This window comes from Poecilia mexicana, unplaced genomic scaffold (genome assembly GCF_051168715.1).
Source record: "Poecilia mexicana isolate PSO_F unplaced genomic scaffold, ASM5116871v1 scaffold_6, whole genome shotgun sequence".
NCBI classification, from domain to species: Eukaryota; Metazoa; Chordata; class Actinopteri; order Cyprinodontiformes; family Poeciliidae; genus Poecilia; species Poecilia mexicana.
Genome location: NW_028263375.1, coordinates 18,188,275 through 18,215,614, shown reverse-complemented (window position 1 = coordinate 18,215,614; position 27,340 = coordinate 18,188,275). Strand labels below are relative to the sequence as shown.

General features: G+C 37.8%; 1 protein-coding gene across 1 annotated transcript; it reads left to right on the top strand.

Annotated features, from left to right (window-relative positions):
• The first annotated feature begins 204 nt into the window (after positions 1-204).
• On the top strand, positions 205-27,340 carry pamr1b (peptidase domain containing associated with muscle regeneration 1b). Its single transcript, XM_015002603.2, has 14 exons — positions 205-1,096; positions 10,270-10,446; positions 12,069-12,194; positions 12,893-13,007; positions 16,376-16,593; positions 17,258-17,365; positions 20,092-20,262; positions 20,435-20,626; positions 21,592-22,470; positions 22,555-22,731; positions 23,118-23,184; positions 23,338-23,567; positions 25,972-26,330; positions 26,409-27,340. The coding sequence occupies exons 1-14, from the start codon at positions 940-942 to the stop codon at positions 26,976-26,978; spliced, it is 3,546 nt and encodes a 1,181-aa protein (XP_014858089.2). The 5' UTR covers positions 205-939; the 3' UTR covers positions 26,979-27,340.

Here is a 27,340-nt window from a genome sequence, read left to right as displayed (position 1 = left end):
ATGTAGGTAAAATGTAAGACAAAAAAAAAAAAAAACTAATAATACACATTACCCTGAACACACCATCCCGAGTTTTTTCTTCAGCAGGAACATTGGTCAGAGTAGACAGGAAGATTGATGGAGCAGGATGCAGAGCAGTCCTGGAAGAAAACCTGCTGGAGACTGGAGCAGAGGTTCACCTTCCAGCAGGACAGCAGCTCCAAGCTTACAGCCAGAGATATAACACTGTAGTTTCAATCAGAAACCGGGGTTTTGTAGAGTTTCCATTCTGTATCAGTCTGCTTTAGCTCAAGTGTTTAATCACGAGAAATTGGAGGAGTGGCTCTTAAACACAGTGGGCGTGCTATTGACTTAATCTCAAATTAATGACTTGTCTTCATCCTATTGTAAAACGCTTACTGCTCTCTGAGACTAAACACAGCTGTGGCATTTTTTCTGCTTGTGTGAACTTGAATAACACTAACCTCAGGATTTTTTTATTTATTCACGGACACACATCCAGTGACAGAGACATAAATTCTGTCACCGCATTTTCAGAGAGAGCGTGGAACGCAAACCGGCTGCAATACATTTCAGCTCACTCTGAGCGTGCGTGTGTGTGTGTGTGTGTGTGTGTGTGAGATCATTATAAGTTATAAGCATAAAATACTGGTGCTTGCTTTCATTCATCAGCCGTGATGTTGGTGTTTAAGTGAGGCAAGGGGAGTTTTTCCTTTTTCTTTTTTTTTTTTTTTTTTGGGAGACCACTGCCAGTGGAACTCCTTTGCAAGGCTGGGCTGTAACTTGAACCCCAGGAGCTGTAAGAGAGGGAGAAGCTGAGGGAGAAAGACACTGGGCAAGAAAGAGGGAAATAAAAGGGAGGGGGAGGGAAGGAATGAAAGGCAAAGAGAGAGTAATGTCAGCTGAGTTCAGAAAGTAAACAGAGGCACAGACTGCAGCATGCTGTCTGCGGGACAGGAACAACAGCTGGGGCAAACCCACGGGAGCATTCGGACAATCCGACTGACCAACACCTTTATGTCCAGAAGAGAGGGCTGGCTCCTCTCTGTCTCCCTTATTTTCATCTCTTTGCCCTTGGGGACAGCATGGCCTTACGGTAAGAGCTGCGCTATGATTTACCTTCACTGCACTTGTTTTTCTCCCTCTTCCTACCTCAAGAGTTTATTTGTCTTTTTTCTCAATACCCCAAGCATCTGCGCTCTTGCCTTTCCCTCTCCTCTTGTCAGTCCAAGCACTCTGCAACAGAAGGATCAGGGGGATGTGAAGTCTATTTTATTGCTGTTTTAGTGAATAAAAATACAAGTCAGTGCAAGTCCTTGCCTTACATCCCTTATCATGAAACGACATTAATGCCTGTGAAGTCTAGTCGGAGATAATGACTCTGTGATGTTCACCTTTTCAGTTGCTTTCGAGAGAATGAGTGGAAATGTTTTTGTTTTGAAAGAATCGCCAACAAAGCAAAAGTCGGATGCCGTCATACATTCCTCGAGGTGAATTTAGGCACTCGGAGTCCAAATAAGCCTGTTGAATCTTGGCACATGTTCCCCATTGTCTCAGATTCCCCTCTTTAAATTCTCAAGCGTGCTGTGAGCAGGACTGTCTCTCCCTGCTTACCATGACCACTTGAACCACTGGAAGACATGACTCACATTTGAGTCAGTAACTCTTTTCTAATCTGTATACCATAAACTGTGCCTAAGGCTCCCGGCTGGACCTCTGCCATTTGGTCTGATTCCTCTTTAAGATGCTTCAGGTTCATTAAAAACCCATATGTACAATTAACAAGTAATACTGGTGAGTTTGGCATACGGCTGGAAAGAAACAGTTCCCTTTGGCAGATACATATGTTGTTGTCAGCTGAGTCACTTACTGCATGTCTTGTTTCATAATCAGCTGATGATAGGACTTTTATTGCACAACACGGAGAAGGTTCATGTTTCTTTCTTTGGGGGATGTTTACGCATTTGTTTCTGCTTGCATTTATGGCAGTTTGGTCATGTTTTGGTGTCCCTCTTTGGCTTTTTGATGTGCTTAAGACTTCCTGTTTGGTATCCCCTGTGCTCTCGCCCTTGTTGTTCTGACAAGCAGTGGTGTGTTTAGTTAAAGCCCACATAAAAATCCTTTTTTTGTGTTTCTGGGCAGCGCACACCAGAGAAGCAAATATTCATGCTCGCATATGTAAAAAAACATATCTTAAACGAGATATTTACAGTCACTGCACAAAAAGAAATATGTTTGTTTACTTATAAACATCTGTGTACACTCACGAAAAACCTTTTTACCTTTGTCCATGCCTTAAATTTTACGTTCATATGGCGACAAAACATGTATCCAAACTTTAAGGTCTTTATTTTAGAATGTATTTACGAACTGCTTTTTTATGCTACTGCAAAAGCAATGGTCTTTTCCTCCCTGTCTGGTCTTTCAGCACTTGCTGTTTCCGTCCTGCAGCGTATGATATCAGGACATTCACATGGTGTTAATACCAGCATTTAATTCTATTGAGAAATTTTCTACCATGCTGTCACAAAAAAAAAAAAAAAAAAAAAAACAATGTGTCAGGTGTTGGATTAAAGTACATCCAAGTATGTGTCTCCATCAAACTCAGTTATTGTACATTACCTTATCTGGGGTTTTTGGAGCCATTACTTTGTTTTCTGGGCATTCCCAAATTGTTTACATTCTTAAATTTCTGAATTTTTAGACAGTAAAAAAAAAAAAAATCCTTTGTTTTCCTGGTGTTAATAATCCCTACTGACCTAAAATAGAAAATATTTAATCTGTTAATCTTGATGAAAAAGATATCTATTCTATTTAACCGAAAATTTGTTTTCAATTGCATATTTAAACAGAGACAGAGTAAATTACGAAGTGTAGCCGCACGATCTAAAACAACAGAGCAACTTATTTTAACAAAGTTGAGTTTCATATCAGCTTTATAACCTAACGCTTAAAACCAGACACTTTACCTTATATAAGCATTCCATCACACTGTTTACCCACAGAGTCGAATAAGGTGGACTGACATTTAATTCTGTTGGCGGTTTCCAGTCTGAGGAACCTACTCAAATCAACATATGTGGACCGGCCAATCAAATCCTTGCTCTCGGGTAGCTTCAGACACACAGTGACCACAGTGCTGCCCTGGGATTTTCCCCTTTTCGATGATAACTAAATCACTCTGACCTCAACATACCAGACAGCTGTTGTGGGCAGTAAGAAAAAGAAATTGTATGCTCCTCTACAACGCAAACCTACACTGTGCTTCCTCTCACAGCTGTTGTAAAAAAGTTATTTTTCCAAAATACATCAGTGTGAAATAAGATTTATTTTGTCAGGGGGGAAAGTATTTACTTAGTTGCATATAAATACTGCCAGTTGTCATTTATAGCAGGAAAATTCCTCCAAAGCAAATTGCCACTTAACTATGGCAAAAAAAATATTTATATATAGCTGAACTTCTTGTTTTGTTGGGCAAGAAGTTCAGTTATAAATAACATCAGATGAATTGATGTTAGTAAGTTGTTTGAAACTTCAAGAAGTTAGATTTTTTTGTTTGTTTGTACTTTGAAACAATAAATCTTGTGTGAAAGCCAACATGTATGGTTGAGCTCAAAGGCTGTGAATAAATTCAAAAGCATTATCATGCATCAGTCTAAATTTAACAGAGTAATCTAAAATGCATTCATTGTGCTGTGATACTAACAGTGTCAAACTGTGGAAACAAGTTTGTAAATTCAAAATATATAAAGATGAAAACTACCACAGGTAGAAACAATGCCCACTAGTTATGTAATTTAAAATAATTGCTCATGCCCACTCTGTGGTTAAGATGTTAATCAAATCAGTTACATAACATTTCTGACTAAGGAGGAATGTGTAAAGTTTGTTTGTGCATTTCCTTCTGGTCTACGCCATTACAGCTCTGACTAAATGTTAAAAGTAATTGTCATTCTGGTGAACCGTGATCTCAGCCTCTATTGCTGCTTCTAGCAGGTTTTCTTCAAGGACTTTCTTGTCCTTGATGAAGAAGATCATACAGCAAGATTTTACCACTTCAGAACTGTGAAGATAAGTCTTTTCAAGTGATTGCTCATAGATGTTTGCTGTTTCCACTACATGGTCAAAATACAGACAGCAAAATGAACAGCAGTTTATTAGTTTGCAGATGTGCCACAATTCGTCTAGAGCGGGTTCTCAAAGTGTGTTTTAAGCTGTTAATGGTGTGGTATTGAGCTAGGTTTTGCTCACAACTGACAGCAGTTATTTATGTGCTCCATACTTTGGAGGGCAACATTAGTTTTCACTTCAAGAGTTGTCTTCTTTGCCAAATCCCAAACCATTCACATTTCAAAGTTTTTGGATGCCAATTTGGAGTCCAGTTTGGCTCTGAACACAACACCTGGATGCAAGTCTAACCTGGAGAAAGAGAAGATTCTCCTGGGAAATTATATGTGAGGAAAACAGGCCCTACATTTGGGTTTTAGACTCATCTCACTTTCCAAAGAGGTGCTGCGTAGAAAATAGATTTGCTTCACTCATTTAGTGCAGATGTGGGACCCATAACTCAGTCATGAGGTCAAGTTCATCATCTGTAACACATTTGAAATGTTTTGTATAATCATGGGTTTATATTTAAGCGCATCCTAAAATACAAAACGACCACTGACTTTAAAGTGTTTTTTGGCAGTGCTTCAGAAGGTCAAAGGACCAATACCGCAACGAGTCCGAGCAGATGGCAGATGTTCACAAGAGTCATGGGAATTTTTACCTGTGCAATATGGATCAGCGCAGATGGTGGTAACAAAGACAGCTGCCTAAACTCTATAGACGTTTCAAGATCACATGGGACAAAGCAGAATTTGTCCCAACACACCAGTTACAGGACAAGTCCCTGCACTCTGAGGTCACAGGAGAAAGTTCACAATTATCTTTTCTTAATGGACTACACTGTGGGGAGAAGCTAGGTCATCTTGCAAGTATACACAAATGACATTAAGGTCACTTTTTTACAGTTCTTTCTTCCTTTCACATTGTGTGTTGACGCCGAGAAACCTTAGGTATTATCACCTCCAAGAGGATGTGGTGGAAACTGTATTTTTCCAAGTGTAATGCGGTTGTTCAGTTTAGCTAAAAATAGTATGGAAAAAGGGACGGGCTTGTATGCAAGGTTCAAGGAGCTCAAGTTCACATGTCAAGACAGGCTTGGCCAAGTTTAATTTGTTGCTCACTAGTAACCTGAAAACTGTTATTTATTGAAAATTATTTGCATGATAAATATTTACTCCCATAACAATCAAACTATGAAATTCTCATGTTACATCTAGTACAGTCTAGCTTTTAAAACAAAAAAATATTTTAAATTTAATATTTAGAGATCTTAGAATCTTAATTTATCTGGTGCATGCGGCTTACGTCTTTGCGCCAAACAGCCAAACAGCCAAACAGTCTTCATGGCCCCCTGCTGGTCTGGAGGTCCTAACAGGAGCATTGTGTACATTATATACTTTGGCCAGCTTTGCCAAAATCCCAGTTTTTTATGCTTTTAACTAGATGTAAAAAACTTTTTTTTTTAGATGGACTCGTGCCATGCATGCTTAACAGTCCATTTAGAAGCTCTGTGTCTGCAATGGAACAAGCAGATACATCTTACATAAGAGGAGATGAACATCCCCCACAAAAATGTGCACACTTAGAAGAAAACATACTGTGGAAAAAAGAAAACTGTCCTGATCTTTAATAGCGTTTCATTCCTCAGTGGTTACATCTTGTTTCACTCACCTACAATCGCATTACAACACATGACATAGAGATTTTTTTTTATTTATTTTTTTTATAAAAAGCAATTTCTGTATAGTTAGGGTATCTCTTTCTGCTGACTGCCAACACCTTTAGTTTGTCTTTAAATTTATGTTAGCTGGGGGCAAATTGTGAAATCACAGTTTTTGAGTTAAATTATGGGGTGCTGTGCAAGTCAAAAATAATCTGTTCATACTTTTTTTTTACAGTGACTGAAATCATTTTAAATGCTTTTGAGAAGTGAACCTAAAAAAATACATCAGTGAAGTATCAGTAGAAGTGTAGTAGTTGTTTGCGGGTGAGCAGCTGTGCACAGACGATTTCACACCTGTTTTAACCTTTCAAAACTTCCATAAAAACGCACATGACATTTTGCCAGTTCAGTCAGCAACAACCTGCAGGTGTTCAATTGAGTGAACAACTGCAATATTTTTACAGGGGGGCAATCTTTTTGACTAGAGGGAAAAAAATTAACAGTAAGAAAGAATGTTTTACTCCCTGCAAAAGCGCATCAAAGAAAGAGCAAAGGGAGTTCAAGAAAATAAAGATGCATTCCAGCATGTGTCCAACTCTGGGGAGAACTTTCATAATCGTGCTTTGGAGCAAAACATTGCAGCCTTAACAGCAAAACTGGATTTCAGAAAAAAAAAAAAAAAAAAAGAATACAGTCCAGAATTTATAAACTCTGAAGAAACTATTTCTTGAGTTAATGTAATACTTTGAGGAAAGCAAAAGGAATAATGGAAACTGAAAATTTCTTTAGGAATGAATATTAATTGTTTTGTTGCATTCCGCTGCAAACTTGGGGCCTTCTTTTACAGGCACCAACAAAAACATGCATCGGTGGTCAGTGTAATCCCAATACCAGACCTTCTCGTGAAGTCCTTTGACTCTTTCATGTTTATGTCCATTAAATTAGATTTCATGGCCCCTCCAGACCGTGTTCTGCAGTCCAGAGGCACATGACCTACATAATGGGGGGAGGTGGTGATGTCAGCACTTCCTAAATCACAATGCAGTAGGCATTGCTTCTTTTCAAACACTGTTCATGTCTTGCTGAAAAAAAAAAAGAACATCTTCACAGGGTAACATTGAGGACAAGCTAAAGAAAAGCACATTTACTCAGAGTTTTGGTCTGCCACTGACTGCTTAATTGCCTAATTGCCTAATTCCTAATTTGCTAGGAAAATGTTGAAACCAAAACAAAAACAGTGTTCAGCTTAATTGATACAATCAAATTAATGCTAATTGTTTTGTTTTTAAGTTCAGTAATTCTGTACAAAGTCACTTTTTTAAGTGACACAGTGTTGGTGGAAAGTGAGAGAAGACTACAATTAGAGTCCAAATTCCTTAGAGGTAGGTGGGGGATTATAAATATTGTATCATCAAAACTCATCCTGGTTTGAAGCCAACTGTCCGTGATGAATTATCCACCAACGCGGTTTGTAGAAAAGTAGAAAAATAAAAAAAATTTCTACTTTACTCTCGGAGAAAATAAGACTTCTCCAAGTCTTATTTCGTTCTTTGAGTTTTTGTCTGTTTTCGTTTAATGTTTATAACAAGGGGGTGCATTCAGTCACCACAGTTACCTTGTAAAGAACAGAAGAAGACAATAGTTTGGCCTGAGAAAGCCTGAATAATCTTTACAACATTGCAACATGCATGTTGAGAATTTCACTTTTGCTTTATTCCCACATATTTCTTTGCTGTTGGGAATAAAACACCAGGCCATTTTTGGAATTTTGGAATGGAGTTATTTTGTCTGCAAAACATGTTCCATATTTTTTTTTTCCTATTTCCACTTCATGTACAAAACATAATTTAAGAGGATTGTAAAGAAACTGTATGGTGAACTTAACTAACTAACAGAATAAAAGTCAAAATCCTAATTTGGATAGTAATTGAGGAAAGCAAGCAGAATGGCAGGCATGTAACAAGCTTTCTTGTTCATTCTGTGCTTAAAGGGGCAGCAAAAATATTTTGAAGTGCAATTCTTTGAAGCTATAATCAGTAATAGCCCCAGCACTTGATGTATAATGATGTCTTGCTATCTGTTTGCAGAAAATTTAAGAATTTCAAACAAAGGAAACAGAAAATGCTTATAACCATGGAATAAAACTGATTACCTCATCAGCAGTTTGTCAGTGTGCTGGGTTAATAAAAAAATGAAAATAAAAAGAAGGAAGACCAAGAAAAGCTCAGAAACTTGACTATAGGTGGATAAAAAGGCCTCACTTCTGTAGTAAACCAGTACACGTTAAATCTTCTAATAATTACCTTCAAAATTGTTTAAGCAAATGAGCAAATAACCAATCATCTGATTAGATAAATTCACTAAGAAACATATTCAAAACCCCTTACGTCAAAAAACTTTACACACTCAAGAATAACACACACATAATCAAAGCGAGTGAAGGTCATAAAGGTTATTTTTACATGAATGTGGCCTTCCTACTTTGGTAATGGAAGTCTTTAGTTAATAAGGTAAATTAAGCTATTAAAATGTTCAGATATCCTCTTTGTAGAGCAACTCTGCCTTGGAACATAGGCAACCATCTTCTATATATGGTGAGCTGATAAGGACTGCACACGTTAAGAACAAAATGCAACCAAAAACAGGTTAGGTTATTTGATTTCTGTCAATAGAAATATAAAAAAGAAAGTAGATCCTTAAATTGTATTATTTTATGCATCCTGCACATACAAACCCTTCAGTAAGTTGTTTTAAATAACTTTAGATAAGCCATCTTTCTGCTTCAGGTAAGCAAACTATTAATGATAATGTTACACAACCCCACTTTACGAAATAGTTTTGAACTAAATAAGGAGTACATCCAGAGTTTTTTTTTTTTTTTTTTTTTTGGCTTTGGTCAGTATGGTGGGGGGTCTAGTCCAAGTTCTGAACATAAACAAAGCTGTGGGGAAACAAGGCGTAAGTGTACCCTTCAAATTCCAATGTGGCGCCAAGGGGTCCTAACAAAGCATCAGCATGTGAAGATCTGGGCGTGATGCTGGGCTTGGATAATCCTCCTTTTGCTCCGTGTCTTTTCTCAGTAGTCAGCACACATCCCTTTTAAACATGCCGTCTAGTAACATGCTGCGGATGTTTGTGGCTCTAAAGTTTGGCCAGCAAAAATCCACAAAAATGACAGAACAGAAAGTGTGAGCTTTCTTTTGTAGTCCAGAGGGGACAAAGAAAATTAAGATGATCTGCTTTGCATTTCAAGTAAGCCTCATGACATGGGAATTTACATAAATTCCTACAAAGTCTGATTGTTATGAAGCTGTACGCTAGTTGAAGGCATGACTGATTGTCCTTCTGTGTGTGTGCTTTCTGAGGTTGATGCCATGTCCAGCTAAAAGAAAATGCACAATGACCTTGGTTTTGAACAGGAAATGATATACAATCAAGAACTCTAACTGTACTGTGAAACCCAATAGCTGTCCTCAGAAAACCTGTAGGGAAATCACTTCAATATCATCACAGGATTTACTGTCGGCAATATGTCCGTGCATGTTTATGGACAAAATACTTGAGTGGGCCAGAGTTCTGTGGAGCTGAACTGAGACACAATTTATGATATCATTACTGTGGAAGCAATAGGGTGGATTCACAACATTCCAAGGCATCTGTGTTTCTCTCCAGCTGATCACGATCCTTTGAGAGATTTATCACTATTCGTTGCCTTGGTACGTCCACTTCTTTGCTTGGATCTGTGGAGCCGAAACTTCACATTGAGGAAGAAAAAACAGAGCTAGCACGTTGTTGTGTTTTTCTGTGTTTTTTTTTTTTTTTTTTTTGCAAATCCGTGGCTAAGAGCAAAGAAGTCATTATGTTTGTGGGACTGGAGGGACGTACAATATGTTGCCCTGTTACTGTGCCAAGTTTGAAGCGCAGCCTCTGCTCATTTGCCACAAGAGGATTTCACTTGTCTGTTTTAGCTTTTAAATACACTTCTACATAATATGGAAAGTCAGACTCAAACGTCTTTGACTGATTTCAGAGTTAATTAAACATAACATTTATTGGGCTAAGAATGTACAAATACGGACCATCTTTGTACTTGCGTTCATGCAGAGTAATCACTTGAATCTGTTTTCCATTGTGTTTACTTTTCCATTCTTTTTGATGAAGTAACACACAGAGGGGGTAAGCTGCAGAGGGCTCTTTTATTCGCCTATAAAGGCTCTTGAAATCAAAGTGAAATTAAGGGGCAGAGAAGCACAGCAGCAGAGACAAACACCAAAAATCACAAATTAATCCATAGCCCACAACAAACCACTTTTTCACATGAGTAATCGTGTGAAAAAGTGATTACACATGATTGTGTAATTGGAGAATACATGCCAAATGTATTCTCCAGACACGGAGAATACATTTGGCATGTATTCTCCATGTCTGGTTCACCTTAATCTTGTTTTTTTCCTTTCCTACATGCATCTCTAATCTGTATGTATCACGCTGTTCAGATTACAGGTACTTGTACAACCACTGCCCAGGTCCAGAGTGGAGCGTTATGTGCAGGGGCTGCTGTGAGTACGACGTTATCCGCTGTAAGTGTCCCCTCCAGGGAACTCAGGTTGGCTATGCTGTGCCCTGTTGCCGCAATGCAATCAACGAGTGTGACCCCTGTATCATCCATCCAGGTAATGCAGACACATATGGACGCAACCCTTAGTTCAACATTAGCTTCATAGATGTTGTGGCCTGTTGCACAAGCTGACTCAGAGACTGAATTATTGTTGAATTTGTTTATTTTTCTCCTCATTTCCAGTCCCTCAAACCAGTTTTCATTTGCTTTGGTTTCACTTTACCAACAACTACATGTATAGAAGGACTTTCCCTTTAATGCACACATGTCAATTAAATGTTCCCAAACTGTGACAACAGTGACATCTTGTTCACTTCCACTGCTGCCATTGCTAAAACTACACATCAGAAACAGCGCAGAAAGTCAACGTCATCGTTCAGAACCTTTGTTCGCTGATTGGCCCCGGTAAAAAAAAAAGAAATAAAACAGAAGGGGTACGGAGCTTCCTATGGGAGATTTTTTATTTTTATTTTATTTTCCTTTTTGCATTCCCATGCAATAATGTACTGGTGAGCTCATGCAGCATCATGAATACCACAAGGTTTTGTAAGATGTTTCCATGCATGTTAATATTTTGTTAGTGGTATGTTTGTATTTTTACATCTTTTTCTTTGGGATACAAATGCACCACAAACTTATGTGCAAAATGAAAAAGCAAAACAGGTAAAAAAAATGGATACGATTTAGGAAATCACACGGAAACATGTAAAACTTGTGACCAACATGCATAGATTATTTAACTGCCACTGATCACTTAACAAGGACTTAACTAAAGTGCAGTTTTTTTTTTCTTTTATTGTATTTTCTGTGTTTTTTTTTTCATAAGTCTAGTTGTTTCAGTATGGTCAATGATGTCTTCCAATAGCAAAAAAGCAGCAGTTAAATTTTCAAATTTCTTTTCAACATTTAACATTAATTAACAAAATCATGGTGGCCCGCTAGTGGAATGATGTAGCGCCCCAACCAGCAGGCTTAGCTAGTTTTCTGGGGGAATCCCTGCATGTATATGTGCAAACTGAGGCCTTTTAACATGAATGGGAGTTTTAAAAGTTATTGTTTTCTACATGCCTATTGCCTGTGGAATAATGTCATATTTTCTTCAGAGCATGAATTTGCTCATTATCTCTTTCATGAGGAAAAAGCAGCTGTTCCAAATTTAAATGGCAGTTTTACACACAAAAAAGTGTTTCAACACCATAATCATAAATTTTCATTGGTAAATGGCCAGCTCTGTTGTTGTTAAAATCCATACCACTACTCAAGTTGCACGTGGCTTTTCACATTTTATGAACAGGCTGGCCCCTTAAGTGAAAATCCATCCATAAAGGAAACCATTTCTAAATTTTCTTTTTCAAGAACCAGCAGCATGTGTTTGTGTTTTTGCTTCAGTGACAGTTGAGCCTAATGGGTTTAACAGTGTTGAAGCAAAAGAAACATTTACAGGGTTTGGTAGAGAACAGCTACCTTGCTCCTCTCATAAAAAAGTTCCATTTTCCTGTATAAACACACACACACACACGCACACACACACACACACACACACACCCCACACACACACACACCCCCCCCCCTACACACACACACACACACACGCAAACTAACAGGAGCTTCCTTAAAAACTGTACGGCACACACCCTCGTAACTGAAATGTTGCTTCCTGTTCCACATCTGTTGCAGGATGCAGCATTTTTGAGAACTGTAAGCGCTGTAACAACGGAACGTGGGGGCCCCAAGATAACTTCTTTATTAATGGAAAATACTGTGCTGAGTGTCGCCCCGGCTGGTCTGGAGGAGATTGCATGAGTAAGCTTTCTTAATCTTCTCTGGTGGATTCTCCGTTTCTATAAGTCAAATTAAACCGAGGGTTCCATATGTTTCTTTATTTCTTCCTCATTGATTTATCTTAAGCTGGAACCACTATGCCATCTTGGATCTTAGCCAGAACCCTGGGGAATTTTCCACAAACAGATGAACGACAAATCAGAGTCAATAATCTGCACCCCTATAAAACAACATAATATATAGCACTGAGTTTTTTATATGCAAATATTCTACCAGGGGGTACAACTTACACAGGATGGATTTGATTAAAAGCAGATGGCTAAGAATGTTTGTCAATCTCTCTTTTGGCTCTTTATGTGTTGTTTATTTCTCGTCTGCTTCTACAATGATTTTGAAAACTTAAAAAGCAACAATTTTTCATTCCTTGAAATAATTAAGCCACAGTTAAAAATCCAGCATTGGAGCAGTGGATAGAGCATGCAACCCATGTACATCCTAAATGCGGTTGTCACGGGTTCGAGTCCCAGCCACTTGACCTTTGCCACGTGTCCTTTCCTCTCTCTCATACATGTGTCTATGTGGACCATGCCTCTGCTGAATAAATCAAATCCACTTTCCTGCCAATCTACTGCAAAATAAAGGCTGCTAGAGCCAAACCATCCATAAAAAAACCAAGAAAAAAAATTAAAAAAGCAGCATTGATTTTATGTTTGTTTCAGAGTGTGGAGGAGTTATCCGTAAACGGCAGGGCCATTTGGTCCTTGAGAGCTACCCCAACAATGCAAGGTGTGAGTGGACCATACAGGTGGAAAAACCGTTTACTATTGAAATCAGGTAAGGCATCAAACAGTTAATTTCACATGTCCTTGTCTGCTGTGTGATACTGCTGTGCTATATAGTTTCTCTGCATAGCATGGATACGCAATGTTAACGTGTGGTCTCAATATAAAACTTACTTGTAGGATGAGTTGTTTTCTTCCCTATTGCATGACCTTTACTTTATAGAAACCAGAACATTCTAACATTACAATTTATTTTGCACCAATCAAAAACAATGACATTCTAATCAGTATAAGTGTTAAAAAAAAAAAGAAAAGAAAAAGCATCTCTATAGTTTTTAAAACTGGTCATTGTGTCATTATTAAGTTCATGGAGGACCTAAACACAGATATTTACTGTTGCAGAAACAGAGTTCTTTTAATGATAAATAACAAAATAATCAGGAGGCTTAGAGCTGAATGCACTGAAGAGCAGAGCATGCAACAAAACAGCAGATGAGAAACCAGAAGAATCCAGCAGGGAATGACAAAAAGAAAGAGTGTGATGGCTGACAAGAAGCAGGAGGTTGATGACAAACTGAGTGCAGCTGTGAAGGAAGGCAAACAAGTAGACCGAGAGAGACGAATAATTAACACCAACGGGCTGAACTGAGACTCAAAGAAAAACAAGTGGTAGAGAAAACTACCGATTCAAGAGAACAAAATCCAATGGCACAAAGAGCAGAACACGAGTATAAATAAAATAAATAAATAAATACAAAGGAATTAACTCACATGGCAACACCTTAAATCTCAACAATATGACAAACAGAAGTGAAGGGCAAGACCTAGAAAACAAAATAAACAAGAAGGAAATCATCCAAACACAATTGGAAACAGGTCGACCACCATTGTTTTTAAGATTTTATGAAAGGCAGTTAGTTCAGATGAAATGTTAATACATAGTGTCCATAGCTAGATAAATCTGCAATTGACTTCATATGTTTCTGTAAAACTCTGGAACCTCTGCTTCAGACATTGTTTTTAGAAAACCTAGAATGAAAGCAGTTCATGTTTTGTTTTATTATGTCCTCATATTTACTTCTAATGATAAGGTTTGATTCCACACAATGGTTTAATAAGTCTGGCAGCAGTACCGCTATATTAATTGGGTCTCACGGGATCTAAATTAATGATAGAAGTTTAATTTAATAGACATGTATTTAAAGTAAGTTTAATAGCTGCAATTTCAAACTTGCACACAAGCCAGAGGCCAAATTCACAACCTGTGAGGATTGGTTGACATAACAAAATGGATTACGTTCTCAATAATAGAAAGTATGTTTAAAGTTGGTATAGAGTCTATTAAATCATGGAAAGTAGTTTCTGTACATGACCAGCCCGTCATCATATAGATGCTCTGCATTTTGTTTTAATTTGCTGCTTCCAGATTTAAGTCGTACTTTCCAAAGAAAATCCTAGCAGTGTCTTAGAAAACGCTATGAGAATTCTCAAAATGACCACTTTGTTACAATAACTTTGAAATTACAAAAACACATTTTGTGTGGTCAAAGTAAATGGTATGTTCACTGACCATCTGAAATAGCCATTAAGAACTGCCCTCCTTTCTTTAAATTTCCACTTTGCTCAAGTATTTCTGCACAAAGTGTTTTGTGGACTAATGGCAAGTTTATACCAGAATTTGAAAACCATAACAGACCACATTTTTTCAGGAGAAGCCATTACTTCGCTGTGCCATGATAACTTTCTATTTCTGTGTCTGTTTCCCATTTCACATAAAGAGTTTTACAAGCAAGCCTTTGAACAGAGATTTATTGAGACCACATTCAGGCTGATAATTAAATAGCTTTAATTCTTTTCTGTCAAAAATTAAGTTATTGAACAATATTCAAATTAACATCTCTCAACTGTAAGTCATGTTAGTAGAAGCTGCAGCAGAACAACCTTCCTTCGTCCAGGTTTCAGTGTCATAAGTGCCTGGATGATATTACGTAAAATTTAGAAATGCTTAATCAATCTTACTTGTCAGATTTTTCAGATTTTCTTGATTTTTCTCAAAATCACTTGCTGATACAAAGTGAATAAAGTAACTTTCTCCTTATCATTATTATAGTCACGTAAAATCACATTAAGATCCCAAAGCAGCTGTCTTTTAAGAGCACACACATTTCTGAAAATGATTCTACTAATTTCACTTAAAGGTTTGTTTAAGTTATTAACAGCTGCGTTTCTTATTTTGGAAGTAATGCGCAATTAACATGTTTCTGCAACGTCAAGAAAAAATATTTAACCGGCTTTCAAAAGGTGGCAATTATAATTAGAGTGATCTACATGGTGAATAAGTTCCAAGGAAAGCGAATTATATTATTGAAAGTATTTAGCTAAATACAGCAATGTAACACAACATACACAGATTTTTATTTGAATGATCGGTGGTGAATATGGCTTACCCATTAAGAAATACATTAAGGTGGTGCCAGAAATGGCAAATAAAAAAAAGGAGCAAAGTTATAGCTAGTTAATACATGTTATATTAACCATTACTCAGATCCCTCCATCTTGTTTTTGTTAGGATAATCACAATATGTCAATCCTTATCATTGTTTTCCTACCAAAAAAAAAAAAAAAAAAGCAAGCAAAACAATCTGCACAATCGGTGGAGATTATTATATCTAATAATGGTAAGTAATTTGTATTTCAAACACAGATAAAGACAATCAAGGTTACTAATCAGAAAAAAAACAACCCTCTTTTGCCATATTTGCTGAAATCGTGAGTGTTTCTGTGATACGACTATGCCTATGAAAGCAAACACAGAGATTCTTAAGCTCTTTTCAGGTTGGATTCAAAAACAAACAAAAAAAGAAACAAATCATTGTTATTAGTAACCAAAAAAGAATAAAATAAAGCAGCAATCCAGGTCCTGTTCTGTGGCAGCATTGATTGCTAGATTCTGCATGCAGAACCAATTATGCAGTTAGATGGCTTGGGAGGCTGAGCTGAAGCACGTAACAGGGGAATAAATGGGGCCTAATTGCTGACAGAAATTGTTCCACTTAAACTTCTTCTTCAATCTGATGTTCGACCTCCGCTTTCACCATATTTGGTAGTTGTGGTAGGGTTGCTCCAGAGGAGAAGGAGTGGGAAAAAGGTTTCTTAAAAATCATCAATTCTCATCCCTGCAGTAAACTGTAAACTGCTGGAGCACCAATGTAAATGCCCACACAGTGAAACCAGTTTGACACAGTCATAGTATGAGAATATATGTTTATATCATATGATTATTCCGCTCTGGGGAAAAAAAAGAAAGAAGAAAGAAAACATGTTTAAGTGCATCATTAAAACCCAAAATGATATCAAAGACTGTGACGAATTACATGAACTTTTTGACTGTAACTATGCTTCTGATGTCTGTGCTTACAGGTTTATGATGCTGAGCCTGGAATTTCACCCTTCCTGTCGCTATGACTTTGTGGAGGTACGTGATGGAGACAGCATCAACTCTCGTGTCATTGGTAGATTCTGCGGGAACAATCGACCTGCCGCACTCCAGAGCTCTAGCAACACTTTGCACATTTTGTTTGTTTCTGATGGTTATAAGAATTTTGATGGATTCTTCGCTACTTTCCAAGAAAATTCAGGTGGGTCATCTACAAGAGGAAATGAAAGCAGTGTTGCGCCCACTTAAATGAATAAATTGCCTTAGCTAACCCCTACCCAAGAGAACAATTTTCACCTAAACCAAGTCTTAGTTCTGTAAATGAGAACTGTGTCATGTGCAATAAATAAAAGGGCGTTTGTGAAGTTATACTCAGTGAATAAAGAGGCTCTTTAAAGCTGTAGTCCACAACAGAGGCAAACAAGAAAGAAGTTTCCATGACACGCTGTGTCCATGGCCTTTTTAAATGCCTTTTATAATACACGACTGGCACCTACATGTTACAGCAAAAGCCTTCGTCACGGTATTGAGTCTGTTATTAGTCAGTTGGGAAAACAAAAAACCTTCTTTCCAGAAAGGTCTTCTTTCTTACAAACTACAGCAAACACACACACACACACACACACGCATACACACGCACACACACACGCATGCACCCACATCAGTTACTAGCAGCCAAGTCAAAAGTTGTAAAAGTAAACAGAGGCTGTTTTGTGTAAAATGCCCACATGCATTTAAAAAAAGAAAGCAATAAAGACTTCAGCTTTTAACATAAAGGATGTGATATGATATGGACGGGCATTTATGTCTGTGTGATTAATCCTTAATTATGGCTGTGTGTCAGTGTCATATTTTCCTGTCAACAGCCTGCAGCTCATCCCCTTGCCTGCATGACGGGACTTGTATTCTGGACACTTCTTACACTTACCACTGCGCCTGTCTAGCTGGCTATACAGGGAAGAGGTGTGAAAATGGTACGTGTTCAGGATTTATTACTGCAAACAAAATGCGTGTAGTTGTTTATTGGTATTTACAACGTGTTCAGGTTTTGACTGAGAGAATCCATACTTTGAATATTTAATTTCATTGTGGCATGGACTGTACTGAAGCCTTGGGAAATAAAAAGAAAATATAATAGCTATTTCAGTAATTCTAAAAGGAGACACACCTAGTTACAGCATATTTATCAAGAACGTATTTATTCCTTGAAGCTTTTTTTTTTTCTCTCTCTTTTTTTTTTTTTCCCCTGGTGTTTCTGCCTTGAGTCAGCCAGTGATTCACTGTCATGAGGGAAATGCTTGTGGTCTGGACCGAGTTTCTAGCAGCTGCCTCCAACATCTGAGATTCTCAAGAAATATGAAATTAATTTTTACTCAAAAATCTGAAATCCACCCAATTAATCGGTTTTCCTGATTCAAGGGAGGATACATTAAAACAATAAATATTGTAATTATTTTAGCTGTGGACAGACACCGTACACCACAAAAGTATTCACACCCATTTTTCTATTTATTTTTTCATTCAACAAAATCAAATGTTAATAAAAAGAAAAATATATATAATTAGACTTTAAGTTAGAAAGCTGTACAACAGTGTGACAGGTATTTTTATTCACAACCCTGTACTTTGATTTCCTGTGATAACAGCCACCTAATTAGTAAACAGAGTTTATTTTTGTGAAACTGAATCTCAGTGCTAATACAGGTGTCATGTTAAATCCTCAAAAGACTGTTTACTTAATAGACCAGGAAACAGAAGCAATCTCTGAGAAAAAGCTGTAGTGAAACTTAATGCAGAAATAGGTTATAAAACAATGTATCTATTCAGTTGCCCCGCCCAAAAATAATAATAAAAAAAAAAAACAGATGGCACAACAGCTAATAAAACAACAAATTACTGTCCATTATAACTGAAATTACAGTCATAGAGAGCATGAAGCAGGACAAGAAGTGTGTGATAAATATGAAGGAACTATAGAGACCAGGTTTCAGAATATTTGACTCAGCAACTGTTTGCCATTGTTTAAAGAAACTCCTAAAATCTCCTCTTTGTAGTTTTTTTTTTTTGTGAAGACTTGAATGTCACCTGTGGAAGAAAGTGCATTGGTTTCAACATTTTTGGCCTATACGTGCAAAATGTTAGCAGTGGCAGAAAATTAACATTGCATGTCTCCAGGAAGCAATCGTTTCTCGTTACTGACTCACTGAACGGAGCAAAGGGCTAATTACACATGACGGTGGCAGCATCATGCATTTCAACAGGTACAGGAGAGCTGCACAGATATAGGGGGAGGATGGATGGAGCTAAACACAGGGCAAACCTGTACCAAGAACTTGTTGGAGCTTTGCAGATGCAAATGCGGCAACAGATAGCTCTACAGATAATGTTTTAGATTCTTTTTTTTTTTTTTTACAGAAAAAAAAACACACAAAAAAACAAAAATCCTAAAACTTTGAATCCTTTTCCTGACTCTTCCTAGTCTGGTAAAAAACCTACACTGTTAACGTCATACATAGGGCCTATAGGGCCTGAACTCTCAGCTGCTGAGAAATCATTGCATCCTGGAGGCGTGGCCTGTTTAAATTTTACCCAATCACTAATGTTTGTCTGTGACTTTTGTAATGCTCCAGCTCGATGCTAAGTAGCTTAAAAGAAATTGGATGCACTGTGAACAACCATCGTCCTTTGCAAAAAGAGAAGTTCCGATCCGAATGAGGGGGCTATTAATTCAATATTCTGAATGGTTTAGTTTAGTTTAGTTTGTTGGTAGGTTTGCTGTTGTGTTACATATTTTCATTCTATTTCTTTTTACTCTTTTTACATGATGAAATAAATATTTTGCCATGACAGCTTCAAAATAGAATAGAAAATTGTTTTGATCCTTTGGCGTCTGAGTCATATTGCAAAACTCTATTTCCTGATAATAAAAGACTTAGAGGCCACAGGAAAACATGCCCAGGTTATAAATTTGCTTTCCAAGTCACAAAGCCAACGAAAGTTTCTTGGAGTTGTTGCAGTTCACATCGACACATTAATTTTCCTGAGAGATTACCTGACATGGAAAACTGCAGTTTTAATGCACTTTCTTTGTGACCTCCACTCTTGGTGTTGCAGGTCTTCTAGGTTAAATATGGACATAGAAATTGCACGTTAGAATCTGCACAAAAATTCTAACATCCAACACAGGAACAATTGAGTTTTTCATCTGTTCCACAACCGTTTTATCAGTCTGTCTCACTTCAGTTCATAAATGCTATTTTACGACAGTGGAAAGTTGAACAGTTTGACCACGGCGCTTTTATTGCATCTGTTTCTTGCTAATTTACAAGCCATGTGCGAAAGTTTCGCTGTGAACTGTTCACACTTTACCATGCTGGGTGAAATTAACTGTAAACAAGCACCCGTGACAGCGATAGCAGGGTGCGCTTTAAAATCTTTGGAACCTTCTTAGTGGAAATCAGATGGTATGTTTGACTTTTGTCAGTCCATTGCCTGTTGGCAAAAACCGAAAGGATATGACTGCATTGATTTGTGTTTTCGTAGTTGTTTAGAACACCGAGTTCTAATAAAACAAAGGCTGAGACATACAAGATGCCGTCTATACATCATAATTGTGAACATCCACTGTTTGTTTATGAAAGAGGAAATGAAAGCAGCATGTTTTCATTAATAAACTGTGCAAGTCTGTATTTCCTCTTAGTGGTGGGATGCCACAGGCCTCCAGTGCCCAAACACGGTTCTACGGAGGGTCTGTTTCTACATTCTGGTTCTCGCATCACTTACCGCTGCGACCTGGGCTTTGAACTGCGGGGGTTTCGCACTGCCATCTGCCTGACCGATGGCACCTGGAGTGCAGCAGCACCTGAATGTGGTAAGATAAAATATGGGATTTAGTTTTTTTTTTTCTTTTTTTTTTCCAAATAGCAACAGTTGTGGATTTGGGTAGTCAGTGTGGCACTCTCTTGTTTTTGTAAGCTTTTCACACAGCCTGAGGAATGATGTAGATCATGGAAAATAACTTGATTTTCTTTCCTGGTCTCTAGTGCCAGTGGAAAGAGTCTGTACTTTACCACCCAAGCCAGTAAATGGTGACCACTTGTTGGTGTATGGACCAAATGATGTCCTCATAGCTCTCCAGTATATGTGCAACCAGCCCTATGAACTCATTGGGATCTCCCAGAGAACCTGCCTCCCAAACAACACCTGGAGTGGGACTCCTCCTGTTTGCTCTAAAGGTCAGACTATGTTTCCTACAACATAAGAATAACATAAAAACAATCCGACTGGGGGTCAAATATTTACGTATCAATCAATATTCTTTTTATAAAGATATATTTTAAGAAATAAGTTAAAAAGATCCAAGACTGTTTTACAGCTTGTTGAAGTCTAAAAAAAGTAATCGCACCTTTTACACGACTTAATGTAACATGACATTATGTGTAATTTATTTATTAGCATTTTATGTGACAGAAATGGTGCACATATGGTTTCCGAAAAAGTGCAAAATAAAAAAAAACTGAAGTGCATTTGAATTCAGCAATACTTTGTGCATCTTTTGCTGCCTTTGCAGGTGTCTGTTGTTTGTTCCACGTCTCAACACAAAAGTGTTTGCCAACTCTGCTTTGTAAAATTCCCCAAGCTCAGTGGGATTGGAGAGAGAGTTTCAGTGAATGCATTTTTCCCAACTCTTGCAACAATCTGGATTTTGACTCGAACAAGTCAACTCGTCATTCTTCTTGAATCTAAACCATTTCGATGGCTGCTTCAGGTCATTGTCCTAATAGAACACAAACCTCATTAATACATGTTTGTGACGTCTTTTCTTCAAGAATTGCTCTGTGTTTAGCTTCATTTGCCTCCCATCAATTGATCACCTCCACTAACCCTACCAAAGAAAACTATCCCCAGTATTATTATCTTACCAGCACCGATTTTTGCAGTGAGTGCAGCATGTTTAGGGTGATGTTAGGTTTTCTGTCAAACCCTAGACAGAACCACTATGTATGTACTTTAAAATATACTGTCTTATTCTTGCTGGACCAGAGGACCTATTTCAGTATTTTTCCAACATGCCAGTCAAAGTAGTCAAAATTTGATTTGGGGTGAACTAATAATTGACATGTCGACAGATTTTCCTGTTATGACCGGAAATAGCTCCAAGTGTCTCTCTTAACATCTTTTATTTTTCTTTCTTCCACAGTGAATAACACTCTAACTGAGTCTGAAAAAGATAAAAACAAAGTGCAAGAGGCAGACACTGGCAAAGGAATAGATATAGAGAGTGAGACAGATAACAGTAAAGCTACAGAGATACCTCAACAAAACACAACAGAAAAAGGAAGTGCTGGCAGGGAAGATATATACTCTTGGGTAGAGAACACAACATCGGTGGACACTGAAGATAAATATACTGAAACAGTTCCAGAAAATACTGTTGACAAAGGTAAGGAAGAAGGTGATTCAGACGAAACAAATACTGGGTCAGAGAGGCCCAGCGAAGACAAAAAAAATGAAGTGGATCCTAAAAGCACAGACAGCAGGCTTAACACAGTTGAGAAAAAAGAACCAGAGGGACCAAAGCCACCGGAGAAAAAGGAAGAACGTTCAGACCCTGAGCCAGAGAAAGGGAAGGCAAACACCACAGAAATAGTGCCAAAAAAGGACAAAGGGCAGGAAGGGAAGGAACGAAAAGAGGAGCAAATTAATGGAAAGAGAGACCCAGATCAATTTGGCCCAAATGACACAAAACTGAAGACAAATGTGTCTGAGGGTGACACCACTGTGGAAACATTTGAGCTGGATTCGACAAAGAACAGCACAAACTCTCAGGCCTCAAAGGATGCAAAGAAGGAAAATAACACCACTGGATCTCCGACGACAGTGAGGAAAATTGATCCCTCTCGAATCAATGTGACACAGTACACTTTGTACAGAGCAAATGGGGAAAATGGTAAAACAAAGGAAAACTCCCTTAACACCAAAGACGAAACTGTGAAAGATTCCTTAGAAAAAACTAAGGAGCTGGAAAGAAAGAAGGAAGAAAGAGAAAAAGACAAAGAAGCCAACCAGAGCCAAACAGGCAAGCGTTTTATTTAAAAAGAAAAATACAAATAAAAATGTTCTGAGTTTTTCAGCTCATCTACAGTGTGTTCCGTTTTTGCAGAAAGGAGGTGTCCTCCTCTTCCTCGCTTGTACAATGGCTACCACCAGGTGGTGCCAGGGTTGGATCAGGAAACTATGGAGTTTATGTGCAACCACTCATATGCTCTCAGCGGCGATAAAAGGCGAACCTGTCAGCCAGATGGTACCTGGAGTGGCAAGCAGCCCTTCTGTCTCAGAGGTACTGGTACCTTATGTTTATTTTAGTTTGGTCTAAATGTTTTGCAGATTTTTGCCAGGTGATAAATAAGGGAAATTATCACTTTGCTCTCCTGATGAATGTAAGAAAGAGGCAAAAATCCAAAGCAGACTAAAAGTAGTAAATGCTTCAGAGTACTCCCATCCTACAAAGACCAGTTCCCATTGTTACAATTCCCTTGTGTTATATTAGTTGAGAAGTTTTACATACACTTTTAAAGAGTTGTTATTACCTTCTTAGAACCTAAGGTCAATTCAATTTTACTGTTTGTATCAGACATGCTTTGAAATTATTATTATTATTATTATTATTATTATTATTATTATTATTATTATTATTATTATTATTATTATTATTATTATTCACAGCATGTCGAGAACCCAAAGTATCGGAACTGGTCAAGCAAAAAATTTTGCCACCACAGGTACCGTCCAGGTATGTTTATTAATGTTTTCACACAAATATATTGAAATAAAAGACCTGCTATAACACTGCTTAAAACGGTTAACTGTCAGATCAGAAAGAACCTCTTTTTTTTCAGCACTTGCATGCAAAAGCATTTTTTCAAGCGGTTCTTTTACCCCACAGGAAGACGATCGTCCACAGGCTCCTTTCCTCTGCAGTCAACCAGAAGCTCCAGTCTTTTGGGCCCACTAAAAGTTCCCCAGTGCTTCCTCAGTTGTCCCAGGGTTTCCATCATCTGTACACCCATATTGAGTATGAGTGTGCTTCTCAGTATTATCATCACTTTGGCAGCGCTCGGCGCACATGCTTGAAGACAGGGAAGTGGAGCGGACGCCATGTCTCATGTTCACCAGGTGAGGGCAGCAGAGCTTCACATATGGTCACGAGGTAGAAGAAGATGCACGGTTCGCTACTGCTGCGTTGATATATTTGCAGTCATAAAATGCAATTAGATCATTTATTTTTTACTGTTTATAAATGTTTAGAATTAGGCAATGGCAAAGGATGTAAATATTTATTTGAAAATATTAAACAGAAGAGAAAATTAGTCATATAGGTTTATTAAAACAGGTCGATTTTAAATCAAAAAGTAATTTTGCTGGTGGCTTAGTTTTGTTTCGTTCTCATGGTATGCTTGTTTATTAAAGAGAAATTACAGAGCTAACACCTAGGCAGAACTAAACCAAGACACAAATGTAATGTCATCTTGAAAAGGCAAGAAAATCCCCCAACCTTTGGTTAAAAACCCCGTACCACCTTATTATCAGTTTTATAATGTTCCCATTATAAAGAATGTATAAGTAATTAGCAATACACTGATTCACACATGGAAGCAGGCATGGAAGCACGGCAGTACATCCCATCAATTAAGAGATGCCATTTATAACACTTTTAAGACATATGGGCGGCTAAAGTGCACTAGGACAGTGCAAATAATTTAATCTTAGCTCTTGATAGGTTTTCCTTTGGGGCTGATGCTTCTGGATGAAAATGTAGAAAATGATTAAGCATCAACTGCCCACCAGATGGCGCCAGCGTAGGTTGTTTAATAGAAAATTACAGGTTCGTACAATCATTTTAATGTCTCTTTAGCTACTGGAATGCACTGCCTTTTAGACTGGTTTACTTTACACCAGAGACACTGTGGTCAGAGGCTCCTTAACTCATCAGTTTTATAGTCACAATGGAATAACAAAGGTTTATGAATATATGAATTACAATACTCTGGAAGATTGTAGTTATTGCATTTTAGTATGAGACTTGTTCTTACATGCAAATATCTGCTTTGTCATGGCCTCATTCTATCTTACTGTGTCTTTAACCTGAAGACGCTATGGGGGTTATCTAAAGTAAATAAGATGTTGAGTTTTCATAACTTCTCAATGAAAAACTGCTGCAGTAAAAAAAAAAAAAAAAGATTAAAGTATGCCCGTAGGGTTTTTTTCTGAGAAATGTGAAGTTAACTGACTGCTTGAGATAAACAGCAGGCCCAATGCCATGAATGGATGTAAATTCAACTGTTGGGGAAAAAAAAAAAAAAAAAGAAAACTAACCACAAACTGTGGAATTGAAGACAATAATCTAGAACATCTAGTTTAATTTAATATATCTATATTAGATTTGTATTGAATGCAGTGCTTGATTTTATAGATGGTTTCAAGTGGAATGATTTGAGATTAATTATTATGTAGTATGTCCAATGTGTCTCTTGATGATCATAAGGAAGCAACATTTAGAACCACTTCACACAGACCCACAAAGAAAGTTGTCTTTGTTCTTAAATATGATCACATATTTTTATAGAACACAGATCTAATTTTATTGCCTTTGTTTTATTTACTTCTACAAGCAGTTCAGTATAAAAACATGTTAATAAAACTGTAACTGATGTGTAGCACTGAATTAAGAAATACATATAAAGAGACTGTAAAACAATGCTATATTTTATTTAACAGGTTTTCATATAAGCTGCAATTAAATTTTCATTTCATCACTGCTACAGTATTGTTCTTTTTTTGTCATGAGCAACAGCAGCATTTTATAAAAATGGACTATTCAAGAATATAATAATAATAAAAAAAATCAATTATTCATACCTCTAGCTGTTAAGTGGAAGGAAACATGTACTATATCATTTTAAACAAGTAAATAAATATGAAATGCTTGTGTATTTATCTTCCTGCTTTTGTCTGAGGTATTTGGAGACTTGCACAGACTCCATTACATTCAACCTCCGGCTGTATGTTTAGAATCTCTGGCCTTGGAAGGGAATGCCAGATAAATCTGTATTTTTCAAACAAATAAACTCTTTTCCCCCTAATATGCACTATTTAGGTTGATAGGCTGGATGAGATGGTTAGGACATGTACAGAGGAGAGAATGCATCATTATCAGGATGCTGATACTGGAACTGCCAGGCAGGAGACCCAGAGAAAGACCAAAGAGGAGATTTATGGATGAAGTGAAAGGGTTGAAGTCAAACAAGTAGTTAAGCATTTATCTTGTTTTATTTTTCTGTCTTTTAGATTATTAGTCAGATAGGCAAAGAAAAAAAAAAAAAGAAAAAAAAAGTAATTTCTGGAATTTGACATTGCCAGCACTGGTTTGCTTTTTATCTGTCTTCAAAGGAAATAAAAATTATTAAAAGTCTGTAAGTTCTTAATTCAGTCTATATTTAAATATTTTTTTTCCCCTGTATCTTCCTGTTTCACCTTGATAATAGTCTCACCTCTCATTTTGTTTCTTTCTTTTTGGCAGTCTGTGGGAAACATGTAAACTTTGACCCAGAGAGGCCAGAAGAGGCTCACTGGCCCTGGCTGGCGGCCATATACCGCCGCTCCCTCAAGGAGACCGAGACCAAGGTGACGAAGACAAGCAACCAGGACCAAACCCTGAAGAAAGATGCTGGAGACAGAAGTAGCAACCTAAATCAGGCCTCTGACTGGCAGCTTATCTGTAGCGGGGCTCTGGTTAACCAAAGGAGTCTGGTAGCTGCAGCTCACTGTGTGACAGAGCTTGGAAAGATGTATCCTGTGGATACAGCCACCATCAAGGTGGTCGTTGGGAAGCACTATCGCGGTGACCACAGGGAAAATAAGGGTCCTCAACACCTCAGGGTAAGCTTCTGGATGTTTTATTTTCCAATTTTGCTCTTCAAGAAATCTAATGACATTACAAATCTCTATCTCTCTTAGGTGAGCTCCATTGCTGTGCATCCAAATTACGATCCTCATATTCTTGACTCTGACATTGCTGTTATCAAGTTACTAGACAAGGCAAGAATTGGAGAAAAAGTCTTGCCGCTCTGCCTGTCAGAGAACGACGAGGAAGAGGTTACATCAGAGCAAGGGCTTGTGACAGGCTGGTCTCCGTTGCAGGATTCTAGTTTGGGCCTCGAGGAAAAGGCAAGGGTTGGGCTGGTTCACCTTGCTGATATCGTCCCATGTGAGCATCAGTATGCTCGCAACGGTGTGCCGGTCAGTGTTACAGACAATATGCTATGTGCAAGCCAAAAACCTGACTACGGTCCGTCTAACATATGTCCGTCTGACACTGGGGGCATCCTTGTCCTCCCTGCCAACCCTGGGAACCAGGTCGGCTATAACTCAAAGTCCTCTCAGGTGCAAAAGGACAACAGAGGCTTGTGGAGACTCCTGGGACTGGTGAGCTTTGGCTATGATCAGGGGGAATGTGACCCTGAACTCTACACAGTTTACACACGTGTGGCTAACTTTAAAGACTGGATTGAGAGCAACATCAAATAAAGACCTGGCCTCAGAGTACTCATCCTGTCCAATGTCTAATGCAAAAGGGCATTTTCCAAGTAAATGCAGACGCAACACTGGACAATATAATGCTTTAAGTGAATTGGGGTGGTAGCAAACATAGATGTGTTAAGCAGTTATCTCTTCCTCTGAATAGCTCAGAGTTTGGGTGCCTTAGACTTGAAAATGACCAGAGAACAATTTAGATGATAATTCTAACTAATAAAGGTTTGGATTGTAATATCTATTAAGTCAGTGTTCTGAATAATAACAGATCTAATGGTGAAAAAGATGTATATAATGTATTAAAAGACATAATGTAAAATGTTACATTTTTTAATAAAGAAAATAGTGTGTTAAAA